This window comes from Buceros rhinoceros, unplaced genomic scaffold (genome assembly GCF_000710305.1).
Source record: "Buceros rhinoceros silvestris isolate BGI_N320 unplaced genomic scaffold, ASM71030v1 scaffold6835, whole genome shotgun sequence".
Lineage (NCBI taxonomy): Eukaryota > Metazoa > Chordata > Aves > Bucerotiformes > Bucerotidae > Buceros > Buceros rhinoceros.
Genome location: NW_010411104.1, coordinates 124,258 through 138,286, shown reverse-complemented (window position 1 = coordinate 138,286; position 14,029 = coordinate 124,258). Strand labels below are relative to the sequence as shown.

General features: G+C 38.1%; 1 protein-coding gene across 1 annotated transcript in view; it reads right to left on the bottom strand.

Annotated features, from left to right (window-relative positions):
• Positions 1-8,145: 8,145 nt before the first annotated feature.
• PARD3B (par-3 family cell polarity regulator beta) overlaps positions 8,146-14,029 on the bottom strand; it is a gene marked incomplete at both ends in the record, with an annotated part of 80,004 nt that continues 74,120 nt past the window's right edge. Inside the window, 4 exons of the mRNA XM_010135877.1 lie at positions 8,146-8,250; positions 9,057-9,185; positions 9,958-10,097; positions 11,614-11,966. Of these exons, the coding sequence (XP_010134179.1) occupies positions 8,146-8,250; positions 9,057-9,185; positions 9,958-10,097; positions 11,614-11,966 (727 nt within the window). The remainder of the gene's footprint in view (positions 8,251-9,056; positions 9,186-9,957; positions 10,098-11,613; positions 11,967-14,029) is intronic.

Sequence of the window (14,029 nt, the reverse complement as noted above, 5' to 3'; positions counted from 1 at the left end):
GAATTCACTGAAACACAGAATGAATGAGATGAGCTGCAACACAAATACGTTTCTAGCCCAGGAAAATCTGAGTTTAGTGTTATAAATTACCCAGTCAATAATCTCATGAGGTATTTTTCACGACAAATGTATCACACCTCAGCACTTCAGGAATTAAATGATAGTATACCACCAAGTTATTCCCTACTGCTGACATCAGTATGTAACTCAACAGTACTATGATAAATGAGAAATCTTCACACAAATCAAAATCCTGAGAGCAAGATGATGAGATCTCAAGATGGCTAGAGCTTTGGGATGGCTTGGCCTGTACTTTTCCTTTAAGATGGATACACTGAAGACAGCAAAAGGGATTTTAAACTTTTAAAGTACTAATAAAACATACTCAAAGAGTTACAGGTTAAAGTTAAAAAAACCCAAAAAACCTAAAAAAACCCCTTGAAAAAATCAATCTCCGCTGCTCTCTTTGTCCTTGTGGGGCAAGTCTTTCCTTCAGCTTTGCTAAATCTTAGCCTGTCAGCTTTCAGCAGCTTTCTCAGCTGCAACAAGCTCTGAACAGTTGCCTTTAGATATGCACATCTCTCTTCCCAGTTCCCTTTGCAGCCTGATGATGTTTGTTTCCTACTATTTATAGGAGTCTGCTAGCCTCAGCTCCTGCTGCAAAGCTCCCTCCTGGTTGCCCTATCCAGCACTCTAGACAGTTCCTCAGCTCTCTCAGCTGCTTGGAGAAGATGAAGTGGTGGCAGAATGCAGCAGCCGGAAGTCTTAAGAGGCAACTTTTCTGCTTGGTGTCCAGACTCAACTGTTGAACAAAATGGAGCAAACAACCAAAAAGGTACCATCCCTCACAAGGGAAGCCAGGACAGGAATGCTTTTATCTACAGAAGTTCCATGCAGGTATCTTGGTAAAATCAATTTTGAGATTCACTGAATTACCATAAACCAGACAGAAAAGTTCAGCAGAGTTTATGTGAAGGTGAGAGAACACAAAGTTTGTTAGATTTGAAAGCAGAAAGCCCCAATAATATGTACCAAATAACATTCAGCAATGCAGACTGAAAACCTTTATCTAAGGGTCTCAGGATACATTTGATTAATTGATGTTCTACCAATTATTTTATTTAATTTTTAGGTGCACACTTATACTGCAGGTCTCTGATTTCTTAATTAAAATGCCCTAATAAAGCATTCTTATATCAACCTAAAATTTTACTGGTATATAATTAAGTCTTACCAACAAATCCTCAGTATTTTAAAGAACAGATAGGATATACTTTTAGCCTTCTCTTATTCCAACAACCCACAAAAACTGCTCGGTCATCAGTACTAACAGAATAGTAACCTTTGAAAAAAGTACTGTGCATTGTATTATTCGCCTTTCTGCTTAGTCCATGGTTATATCTACTTAATATTGTGTCAATCCTCTGTCTACCACGGGACATCACTTTCAATTAGTCCTTTTATTCAATCTTACAACGCCTGTTCTCATTGACTACGGCACTTTTGATCTGTGGATTTATGATAATCTAATGCATATCTCTCCCTGGAAAGGTTGCCTTATTTATCCCTATTGTTCTTTTGTCAAAAGAGAAGCTTAGAAAAAAAAATTAGCTCCCCTTAAGACAGGAAGGAAATAGCATTTGTTTAATACAACAAGAGACCTTTCAGCACCTGTCTGGTGCCCTTGACCAACACACTATTATGATCTCTCAATATGCTGGCTGCCCCTTGCCTGGCTGCTCACTTCTGATAAGAGATGCCAACTCCCTGGAGTGCCATTCAAAGCCAAGAGCAAAAGGCAACAGACCCAGGAGGGTTATTTTCAAAGGATTATGAACGAGTAAGACATTTACATGCTTTTGCAATTACTTTCTGGAAAAAAACCCAACAAAAAATCCGCTGTAGAAGTTAAAGAACAGCATTTAGATTGTGGCACCACATAACTATTATTGGCAAAAAAGCTTGAAAAGAAGATACCTTCCTATTTGCAGTATTCTCTATGTTCTTTCCAAGAGCTAAACCACAATTAAGAAATACTTTGCTGACAGCTCCGTCATTCTCTCACTATAAAATCTACACCATATTTTGCAATAGAGATACAGTAACATTCTTGAAAATAATACTTGAAGGTAATGCACTGCTGTAATCTTGTCACAATCTTGTAAATAACTGAAGTAATTGCTGCATGTCTTCACCTTTAGCATTTCTGACAGATGCTTTCATATTGCCTTCTTTAAGATAATCTCTGTTCTGTACTGCAATAAAAACCAAATGGTCACTAATGGCACACCCTGCTAAGACAAAAAAAAAGCCAATAGTAAATCCATGGAGATACATTATACAGTACTTGGATACTTTTTACATTAATACAGTACACTGAAAATTTGTGTCATGTTAGACAGAATGGTTCTGGTCTGAATTATGTAGACTCTCTGGAATTATAGCTTCAAAAACTGACAAAACTAGATTCAGCTCTTTATACAAGGCCAGTGCATTACATTTCACAGTTCACTATCTGACATTGTAGGACACTTCAAAAATGGAATTCTCCAGTTTGCTTGACATGCCTATTCGAGATCCCGTCACAAGTTTTACCCAAGGAAATGGTCCGTTCTTGCAAAAGACTTTTGTAATTCAGTGTGACATTGCTCTTCAACTTTTAAAAATGCCATCTCACTTAACCTTTTAAATCACATAACCGTAGGAAACAGAGGGAGAAAAATTAACTAGTTCACTCCTCGATGAAGGTAAGCCCCACTGTGAAAACAAACATTGTCATTCCACGTATGGAGTTAGCCATGTGCTTAAGCACCCTACTGAGCTGCGTTAATACTCTACGTTGCCACTCAGATTCTATAATCTTACCACTCATGAAGATGGAAGACCACATGGTATATTCTGGGTGGATTTAGGATTGCTGTTACTGTATACATGCAGAATATATTCTGGGCAAACAGGTCACAACACTATGATAAAGCCAACTCTTAGCTCAATTTTACTGGTTACTGTTTTAAAGGGACGGTAAACAATGTGACAAGCAGTGTATAATTTTAATGTGTATTTCAAAACCACATGCACACATTTTACATTAAGTCAGCCTATGAAAACTTTCTTCATAGATTCTAAGGCAGAGAGACTTTTAAAAATTTTTCATATGGTACATGGAATAAACCTTGTAAATGGCAAGGCACTACTGTTACCAGTAAGATTGAAGAACTGCCCCAATCTTTGGTTTTATTAAATGCAAATAGTGTGAATTTGGATAAATGCCTCTATTCTGATGTATACATATCTCTGATTTCATAGATTAAAGTGGGCTGCCAAACAATTCTGGACAACACCAGAGCTGAGACTGATGCTATCAAGTAAACAGTTTTCATTTGCCAATGTTCTGAGGTAGGGTTCCTCAACTTACAGTAGTTTTCAGCAGTAATACTGTAAGCAAATACAGCCTCTTGTGGTACGAGTAACATTACGCTTTTCTCTCCTTACTTGTTTCCACAGTACTTTATCAGCAGGCAGAGCACCATCAGAGTGCTATGACCAGAGCTTTCAGATCACCCTTTTAAAGGTTTCTTATATTTGTTGGAAAAAAAGAAGAGTGTGATCTAAAAGACAAATCAGTGCTGGATCATAATGGCCTTGACAGAGAAAACAGTAGTAGACCAGATGCAGTAAAATCTGTGCGGCCTCAAAAGGGCTGACTACCACTATCACACAGAAAAGCACAGTAAACATGTTTTCTGTGTCGGTAGCTATATCGGCATATCAGTAAGCTTCACGGCATGAGAACTCATTCTACCATTGCAAAATTGTTGAATTTAAGTAAAAAAAAAAAAATTACCATTTTTCAAACACACATCAATTATTCAAGCAATTTATTCCCCTTTGGTAAGTTAGGGAGTCCCACCAAAACCAAGGATAATAAAGGGATACTTTTTTCCACACCTTCTGTTTACTGTGACAGGAGAGACTGTCATATTGCTTCTAATCTCTTAATGACTTTCATAGCAAGCACAGTAACTACTCAGCAAACCTCAGTGAATAGTTTCCAGTACTCTAAGTTATAATGAACTAGTAATTATCTTCTGAAACACATAATGAAAGCTAATAATGTTTGAGGGGCTGCACTATACAACGTTTTCACTCAAAAAAGACACACTTGTGTAGAGACAACCTACACCCATTTCTCAACTATTCTAGATGAAAATAATCTACAGGCCCAAAATCAGTGTCCTTCAAAAGTTCTTGGAAAAAACCCAGAACTTTTTAAAATCTACACAGTAAGTTTTACATATATGTAACTTTATATTCATAAGTTATTCACGAGAAAAGGTACCATGTGTATTCACATTAGCCTTCTCTTCATTATGCAGAACAATTCAAGAATTGACTCTTGGGTATGTTGTTAAAACTCAGTATATGTATAATGACTTCTTAAAATCATATTCTTCCCCCTTTGAATAGAGATAAAAGAGACAATTGGCACTTGCTGGAATCACTTTCTGTCTGAAATTATTTGACCATTTTGGTTAATTAAGCACTAGAATCACTGTTTTGACCTATGAAGACAGGTGCAAAAATAGTTAAGTCCAGGTTCAAATTTCACCTATTATTTCCTGCACATAAAAAGCAAGAAACAATTAAAAGGAAGTAAGAGAAATTAAGCTTTGAATATTAAAACCAAAAAGAACAACACTTCAGGCAAATAAGTTCTCCTTCAGACATAGAAGTTCAAGATAGTAAAAGGAATAACTAGGGGAAGACTGAAACATAAAAGTTAATCACAGGTAAGTAGAAAAAACACTTAATTGAACTTGCCACTTATCCTGCTTCCTTCTATCCTGTACAGTATATGTGCAAAACCAGACTCACAGATCAACCGCTACATTACATATATTGTGCTTGTTTGTTCCCTTTCCTCCCCCATTCTTCAGGTATCACTGAATACGTGAACAAAACTTAGAAATAGTGATTACAGTTGAAACTGGTAAATCAAAGCTATCTTTAAAACAAAAAATAAAGCATATGCAAAAATTACACTATATATATGCACTCTAACTTAAAGAAAAATGTTTTGAAATATTTTTGGTGCTATTTCTGGCAATTGCAGAACAGGCACATTCCTCTGGTTATGTGCATCATATCCACTATCCTGAAGGCTCATGACAAATCGCAGGAATAAAGAATTGCATAGGGTCAAGGTGCAGTAGGGGTTACACCAGAAATACTCTCATTCGAGCAGCTTTGCTTGTTTTACCAGTGCAGGGATAAAGAAAGAAAAGGGAGAGTAAGTGATCTGTATATCATTATGAAAAGAAATGGCACCTTCAGATCACACATTTTCCCTGGAGAAAAAACCCCAAGATGCAACAAGTACACATGATCAAAACATTGCATTTTCAACACAAAGTAGAATGATAGCTGAATGATAGTCTAATGCGTATTCCATTTACTTTGGTAAGAGTTGGAAAATCCAAACCTGTTCCGTTAAGTCAGTTTCTCTCTGTAATATTCACCATCCTTTGGAAAACAGTGTTGCACAGTTTAAAACCCAAAGGCACCTTAAAGAATGCACTAACCACTGGCCACTCTGCAGATTGTGGTAATTAAGTGAACCAAGATCTTCCCCGGAGTTTTGGAACCAGCTCCTTACTCAGCTGCTATGTTCCAACAGCTGGCATGAATTACTGGGAACATTTGGCTAACTGGATAATAAGGTGGACAGCCTGTGGTTGGTCCAAATGGTCACTGATGTGCTTCAATTAAAAAAAAAAAAAAACTCATTAGATCCTCCTTTTCTCTATAATTTAATAATGCCTGTTTGCAACACTGATTCATCCTCATCCATACTACATCTCTCTCTTGGCTGGTGTGGTAAAGGTTTGGTACTCTGAATGCATTATTCTACTTGCTTGCAATTCATCAGCACAGATAAACAGTAATAAAACCCCACGAATCTTGTCCAACCTAACTTACCAAAGAAAAAATACCTATGAGACCAAGCTTTCCCCAAAACACAGCTTTTGTTATAATGTAAAGTCAAACTGAGGGCTGCTCCGAAAGTAACGCCTCCTATTTTATCATGTTGGCCCGTGATGTCAGAGGTGCATGCTGCTGGTGTGGCAGTAGAGGTTGAACCTTCCCGCCAATATCCCGTTGAATTTTGTTGCCGTGTGACAGATGGCAGCAGAGGGGCACTCTGACAACCTGGCGCCTGACATGGCAGTGCCTGTGAAACAAAGGGGTGTCACTGAATTCCTCCACGCGGAAAAAACTGCACCATTGCCACTCATCGAGGCTGCTGAACGCTTACAGAGACCAGACAGTGGGTGTCAGCACAGTGAGGGGGTGGGTGCCACGTTCCAGCAGTGGTGACAGTGACGGTGGGCCACCTCTGCCAGTGCATCTGTTGTAGTTTCCACAGAAATGCAATATAAATAAGAGTCAGTACTTTCAGCGCGACCTACCTATATTCTTACAGACCCATGCAACCAAAAGGCACCTTCTGTTACTTTGCTGCATTATTTGCTTTGTGCCTGAGCAGCTAACAAATTCTCTCCAGAAATCAATGTAGGAACCCAGTTCTAGTGGAACAACATGCTTGGAAGTGGTTTTGTGCATGGTCTACAGTGGATCCAACTTCCAGAGGCATCTTTGCCACAGGAAGCTGTGAGGAATGGGCACTTTTACTAGGCTGCCCCTCTCCTTTTCTTTCAAACAGGTAACAAGGTATCCAAAGAAAACTGCTTCTCAGATTACAGTCCCTAGAGAACGGCTCAAAACCAGAACAAGTCTGATATAAAGACATTACCCTGTAATTGCCAGGCATTAACAAAACACCCAAGTATTTAGTTGAACCCTGCATGCATGTTACAGAGTCAGCATTCAATTACAGGTGGCCTTGAAAAATAGTGGATTATCCACTGTTTTTCCTTCCAAAAACAAACATTTAAAGTACTGACTTTTTTCTCCTCTTTGATCAAAGCAGCCCTGTTAACTTTTGAGGTAGCAGAGGATTAGTCCAATGTAATATCATGGCTAAAGCTGAAAACAAACAAAAAAGCTAAACCAATTTTAATTTATTTTTTTTTAGTCTTTGCTGAGACTGTTCTCAGACATTGCATGAATTCTAACAACCATCATGTTAGCATCAACATCTGGTAGCTTAGTGGTACAGTAACCCACACTTTTGCCGTGAGCTACCAAACAGGTGCTGCTGAAAGTCTTTTGAATTTAGAAGGGCTGGCTCCATAAAGTTATGTAATATATTTCAGTAACTTACATTTGTGTTATGTTGTCCTTGACTGGGATAACAAGAAACACAGAAAAGTATTAGAATTCACGTATCATCACCATTACAGTGAGGGCCATCACTTGTGCATCATTATTTAGCAGAGAAAGCAATCTAAGCAAAGGTCAAGCCTGCAGGATAAATGTGGCTACTTTCTGGATTTCAGTCACGCCAGTCATAAGGAAGTCACCTTTAGAAAGGTAGTTAATACTTGCTGAAGGGGCTAGAATTTAATAGCAGGCAACTGTGGCAGGTAAAAATTGTAACTAGGTTTTAGATTCTTCCATGTTTTTATACCCACAGACTGTTACAGTGATTTCCGAGAGCATTTGTACTATGCCAATAAAGAATAATGTTGGGGAAACAGGAGAGAGAAAAGAAGAGTACATACCTTTTTTATAAGTACATTTTCCAAGTAGTGTGTTTTAAAACTTAAAAAGTAGCCTTTTCAAAAAAAAAAAGCTCTTATTTAGAAGAGCTGGTGGAAGAAAAGAAATCCTAAACATAATAAATAATATAGTACTTTCAGACTTAAAAATTTCCCTCTGATCCATACAGACACTGGCTCTACAGCTAATGGCTTGCTAAAGAGGATTACAATGACCAGCTTTGGTGCTTTGAGAATCACAGACAACGAATGCCCAATTACAGGGCTGAAAATCCTCTGCCATTATACTCCTTAAAGACTGCACAACAGAAAAGGAAAATAAAAACATTTTTGTTAGGACACTTCACAATTGCTTCACTACAGAAAAACACGGGCACCAGTGGCACAAGGGGAAAGGCTCACATGAGAGAGTTTGAACTCCTCTCCAGCCTCTTATCCTACTGTAGGCAGTAGACACCCTTACCTCAACAAGGTCCAACTGGTAACAAGGAAACAAGAGGAAAACTGTCAGCAATATTTTGCGACGAAACATTAACGGAGGATTTCTGTAAAAGATCCTGCTAACTGTCTAAAGCAAAAGGAAAAGCAAGGAAAGAATGAAGGCGGTTTGCGTTCTTTAAGTAGATAAAATGAGACAAAAGCAGGAAATGCTGTCCTTCCCTTATCCTGAAAACTTCTTAATGAAAGGTCAAGTATAGCCATCAGTCAAGATAAGGAAGAGATGACCAAAGAGATGACCTTCTTTGAGGGGTAACAACTATGTATCAGATAGCACTTTTACACTGATGTAGGCCTCCTCTGTCTATGTGAGAGAAAAGCACTTGAGATAGAACAAAATCAGACATGCAAGAGTCTATTAAGTCAAAGCCTAACAGCCATGGAAAAACTTACTTCCAAAACTTGTGGGGAGTGCAATGGAATTCTATTCCTCACCACGCCTGTAATCTGGCACCTAGGTTAGGAGATGCACGTCCTAGGGGCAGCCGCCCTCACTAGATTGTTAACTGACAAACTGCAGGACTCATTACACGCATTTGAAACCTCTGGTTTAAAGTTTGTTGCTTTTCTGAAAGAAAATAATCCATTTTCCATCATGCTTGACCTCGGTTCCAGAACTAATTTACAATATTCCTCTGTGAGTTAGGCTCATGATGTCATTTTTGGAATGAAAAACCAGATTGTGTGGAATTGCATCTGAAGTAGATAAAATCAAATATCCCTCAAAATCAAACGTAACTATAAATACTTCTCAAACACAAGATGTACATACCTTTCCCTTTCTCAACCAACAACAGTTAATTTCTATTTCTTGGGCTAGTTTTAAAACATGAAATTGTTTCAATACCAATCTTCAGGAAAAAATAACAAGTTTACCAGCTCTCGAGGTAGAAAGGCCTCCTCCTGACGAGCCACAATCAGACAGACAGTTTCCCCTTGCTTTGTGCTCCTCAGCATAGCCACAAGCTCTTCCTGGGTCCTGCCAGTGATGTCCCGTCCATTCACCTACCAGACACAAAGAACAGAGGACGTCACATCTGGGAGTATGACTGTCTTTTATCATCTTCCCCTCAACTATGACGGGTGTCATTCAGTGAAAGAGAACAAAGAAGAATTAGCAACAGCTCTCACACTATCTCGCCCTCTGGCCATGCACAAATAACCTTTTTCCCCCTTATTTTCACCATCTGTTAAAGCAGCTCTGTAGTACTTACCCACCTTGGGGGATTTGTGAGGCTCAATTAGTTTGTAAAGCACTTTGAAGATGACAAGTACAGAAACAAGACCTAAGTATTAAAACTGTTTACTTTAAGAGCTTTTTGAGGTTAGTAAGTAAAAATAATCCATTAGATAATGAGATTGTAAGTCATAAGATACCTGAAAATTTTAAACAAACTGATTTGAGCAAAACTGCCTTACAATGAGCACTAAACCACCTTGATACTAATCAAAGCTTTTTGAACGTGGCTGAAGAGGCAAGACCTGTTGTTTCTGAACTGATGTATTTATTTGTTCTAAGAACCAAGATTTTATCAGGTCCCCCTTGTTTAAACATCCCATGGACACTTGTGAAGAGCAACTTTTTCCAAATCGCAATGTAAAATATCTGTTGACAGTAAAAAAGCCACTAGACTTTTTTTTTCCTCCTTCAACCAAGGTCAAGAACTGTAATTCCATACATCAGCAGTACATATGAGGAAACAAAATATTTATGCCAAAACCCGTATTTAATATTTTGGTACTCAATAATGCAAATACAATGGATGTTTATCCTAACCTCCAGGATTCTGTCTCCTGACTGCAAACGACCATCTTTTACTGCTGCACCTTTTGGTAAAATATTCTTCACAAAAATCGGACCAGGACCATGTACTGAAGAGTCTCTGGTAACCACGGTGAAACCAAGTCCTTCTGGACCTAGAAGGTCAGATAAAGAACTCCCAACATAAATTTCAACAAGCAAACGATGATCCTTTAAAGGAAACAATGTCAGCAACTTATCACAGACACTAATTAAGGTTAACTCTAAAAAAGAAGCAAAAAAAAAATAGAGACGAGTTCTATCAATGTCAGAACATATGCTCAAATCTTGCTGCAACAGCTACACATGGAAATACTTTTGGATAGCCCACAACAGTACTAAACAAGTGAGAACTCTCTTTTTAAAAGCATTTATCTTTTCTCTGAGTGGTTCTAGTATTCACATTAATGTCAACAGTCTTTGAAGCAAATCACTGCAATCAGAATTGTTTATTTATGAGGATAAATATAATTTAGCAGGTTTTACTGAAACTTGGTGAAAAGTGGAAAATGCAGAAGCTGCTAACAACATGCTGTTAAGAAAGGACAGTAATATTTCAAAGCTTCCATTAGTGAAGTTGTTTGCTGCTTGGAAAAAACCTTAAGTGTTAATAGATAATTGTTTAAACAAATAATTAGGGAGTAAAATCAATATTAGCAGGTATTGCTTATAAGCCACCAAAATCAACCAGGTGATCTGTATCAAGCAAGACTGCTACCCGTGTGATAGTTTTCAGAGGTATCATGTCAGTATCACATTCCTATAATTTCTAAAAATATATTACTGTTTCAAAATCAAAAGCATTACATCTAAAATGGGGGAAATTCTGAAGTAGGTTTTGTTAATGCAAAGCAGAAGAGTTCAGAAGTAAAAACGAGTGATAAGTTAACAAAAATTAGGAAATGACAGCTTGATTACATTCATTATGTGTTAGAAGAATAAAGCCACAGACAGTTTTTTAAAAGGTCCACTTCTAGCATCAGATTTAACTCTCAGCCAAATAAGAGACAGAAATTAAACAGAAAATACAAATGCTAATTGGAATCCATTCAAGCACATTTTACTACATGTGCATAAACTTGTAACTCCATGCAAAGACAAGACACTTGTACGGAGCAGCAATTAAAGACATACACACAAAATTTGACCTGCTGACAGCTGAATAAATACAGACAGAAAGAAAAGGTTTGCCGAAAATAAAAGAGACAGGTAAATTTGTGGTTCACTTCTCAGATAACACAAAACAGAGTGGAGTGTATTTTCTAAAATATCTTTAGAAGAATGTTGTAACAGTGCTATGGTCAATTAGCAGATACAAATAAACATAACAAAGGTCATCAGCAGACAGTTCAAATTTTTATTCTGTACTTGGGAAAAGGCGAAAGCATCTCTGAATACTGAATGTTACTAATAAAATGCCTTCCGCATAATCACTAACTGAGATGTTTTAAAAATCAGTATGTCTGGATAACATGCATCAATAACATTACCAGTAACATTCCATTAAATCTTGGAAGTTTTGGAACTTCTAAACTGCAAATAACTTGTACTTTTAATGTCAGTAGTTAAAAGTTAAGATATCACAATAGAGAACATGATACAAAACAGATCATACTGTCTTCAAAGACTTACCTTTTTTCAAGTCTATCTTTATTTTCTTTGCATTTTTTTTATTGCCAAAGCCCATAAGGGGAGACAGTGAGGGAGAAGATGACTTTCTACCTACACGCTGGAGGTTGGGGCTCTTAGCTTGTAGTGTTGCCTGTACACCTGCCTCCAAGCTGCTTGCTCCAGAAAGATTTGTTTTCAGAGCAGGTTTTGGATGAATGGGAGGTGGAATCTTTGTTTTTGGAACTCCTTCTTCATTATCCAGGAAACAAAGAGGAGCAATAGCAGACTTCTCGTATTGTTCTCGATTATATGGAGGAAGGACTTCCAAGATGACACTCTGAAATTTCATTGCCTGACGGAAGATGTCCTGAGCCCTTTAAAAGAAAGGTATAAAAACTTAGATAACAAACCAGAAAATTGAGCAAAGTTTGAAGCTAACGGAGAATAACACAAAAATTTATCTAAAAGGTGAAGAAATAACTTTACCTTGTCAACTACAGGGTCCCTTTTCTAAAGGGTACACATGAAATAAGATCTCTAAACTACAGCATTTCCTTACATTTCTAGTGGGAACAGCACACCTGTCAGGATTTCTAGGGTGCGGTGAAAACATCAGCCAGAAGAAACTAGTGAACCCAATTCTTTAGGTGGAGCACCAGGAAGGGAAATTCTGATGGCAAAATCTCATCCAAAGACTCCTGAAGTTATAGCTTGCTACTTTTTTCAAGCGTTTGTCTGTCTGTTACTTACTTTCTTATTGATGCACGCTGAGCACTTATTACCAATTGTTCACACATCTCTGAGCAAGCTCTATTTTTTCCGAGTACAGTCTAACTGCCACTCAGATTCCTTCATCATTCCTCATGCAACTGCTGCAATAAGAAAAAGGACATCTGCAGAAGAAATACGGCGACTGCAAATGGTGCAATAGAAAAGGATGATGGTATGGGATATGTAGACACCAGAAAAAAACCTGCTGACCAAAAAGGTGCAAATATTTGTGCGTTTCTACATAAATGGATAAATAAATAGGTAGATATTATTCACATCTTTCAAGCAGTAACCTCTTGCTAAGGTGGATATGTGAACCTTACTTAATCAACATCTTTATAGATGTGCTCAACTGCAACACCAGAAACTGTGTTACAGCATTTAATGCAATTACTCCTCCTGAACCCATAACACGGTAACAATACAGTGGGTTCCCACGCACTGCAAGGCAATTAGGACAAGTCGGCAAAAGCAACTGTTCATAAAGCCTTCCCTGGATTTTGAACCACCTGTAGATTTGGTCAATCAAGACGGTTTAAGAACTCCGGATTCTAAAGGGACAAAGGAGACTTTTCTCTTTCCTCTCCTGCTTTCTGATGAAGATTTTCTTCCAAAGTGCAGAAGAAAACTCAAGTACCAACAGAAGTAACAATTGAAGCTAATTTTGAGAATGAAAAATCAAGAACTTCTGCTCAGCAGAATCAGGTTAAAAGGGTAAGTAACAGCCACATTAATTTTTAAATAAATCATGGGATCTTCTTTAGAACAGTTTACACATCTCCTACCTTTCTACAGCATGTTTGTCAGTCAGGCAAAGTCAGTATTTCACTGAAGTCTTGGCTTTGGATTTACACTCAGTTATGCAATACGCGTCAGTGTTCAAAGTACTTCCAAAATAAAGTTTCGTACACCGATACAGAAAGGAAGCCACCACAAACACTATCATCTTGAATACACACCTACTGCTTTCCCAGATCAAAAGAGCTGCACAAATACCTCCACCTTGCAGCTGTAGGTAGTGGAAAGGAGCGGCTCTTTCAAAAGGGTTTTTTGCAGCATGGAGTCACTGAAGTCAGGGAGGCGGTCCCAATAGATATTGCTGTGGGAAAGAACCATCTTGGCTACACTGAGTGTATGTGCACCAAGAGTAAGAATAACCACATTCATTGACAGAAGACACTGCCAGAAGAGAAATTGGCAGTTTCTCTGCAGTTTTCTCCTTTCTTGGGAAAAAAACGTAGCAGGGAGAGTGATGCAGGAAGGTATTCTTGCAGCCCCATCCTTGTGGGTTAGGTTTCAGAACTGTACCAGGACTGTTCCAGTGCATCTTTAGGGGTTATAGGTTACCTGCTCACCTTCAACCTGTGAAGGTTTTCAAGAACAAACCTTATCCTCATTGTGAAAACCATGGCATGCTCCCAGCATAAGGATGTAAAATCTTAACCGGGTTTCGTTCACACCCTATCTTCATTCTTGCAAGTAGCCACTTGGTCATACATTACAAGGGAATTTAGTAACTCAGGAGATGAATATTTTAAATATATGAAAGAGAAAATAAAATATCTCCTTCAAACGAAAAATAGGGGGAATAACCCAACTCATCCTGTGGGAAAGACTAAATGCAGTCTTCAGGGGCAAAATAACTGGCAGCACTTCAAAGAGAAAA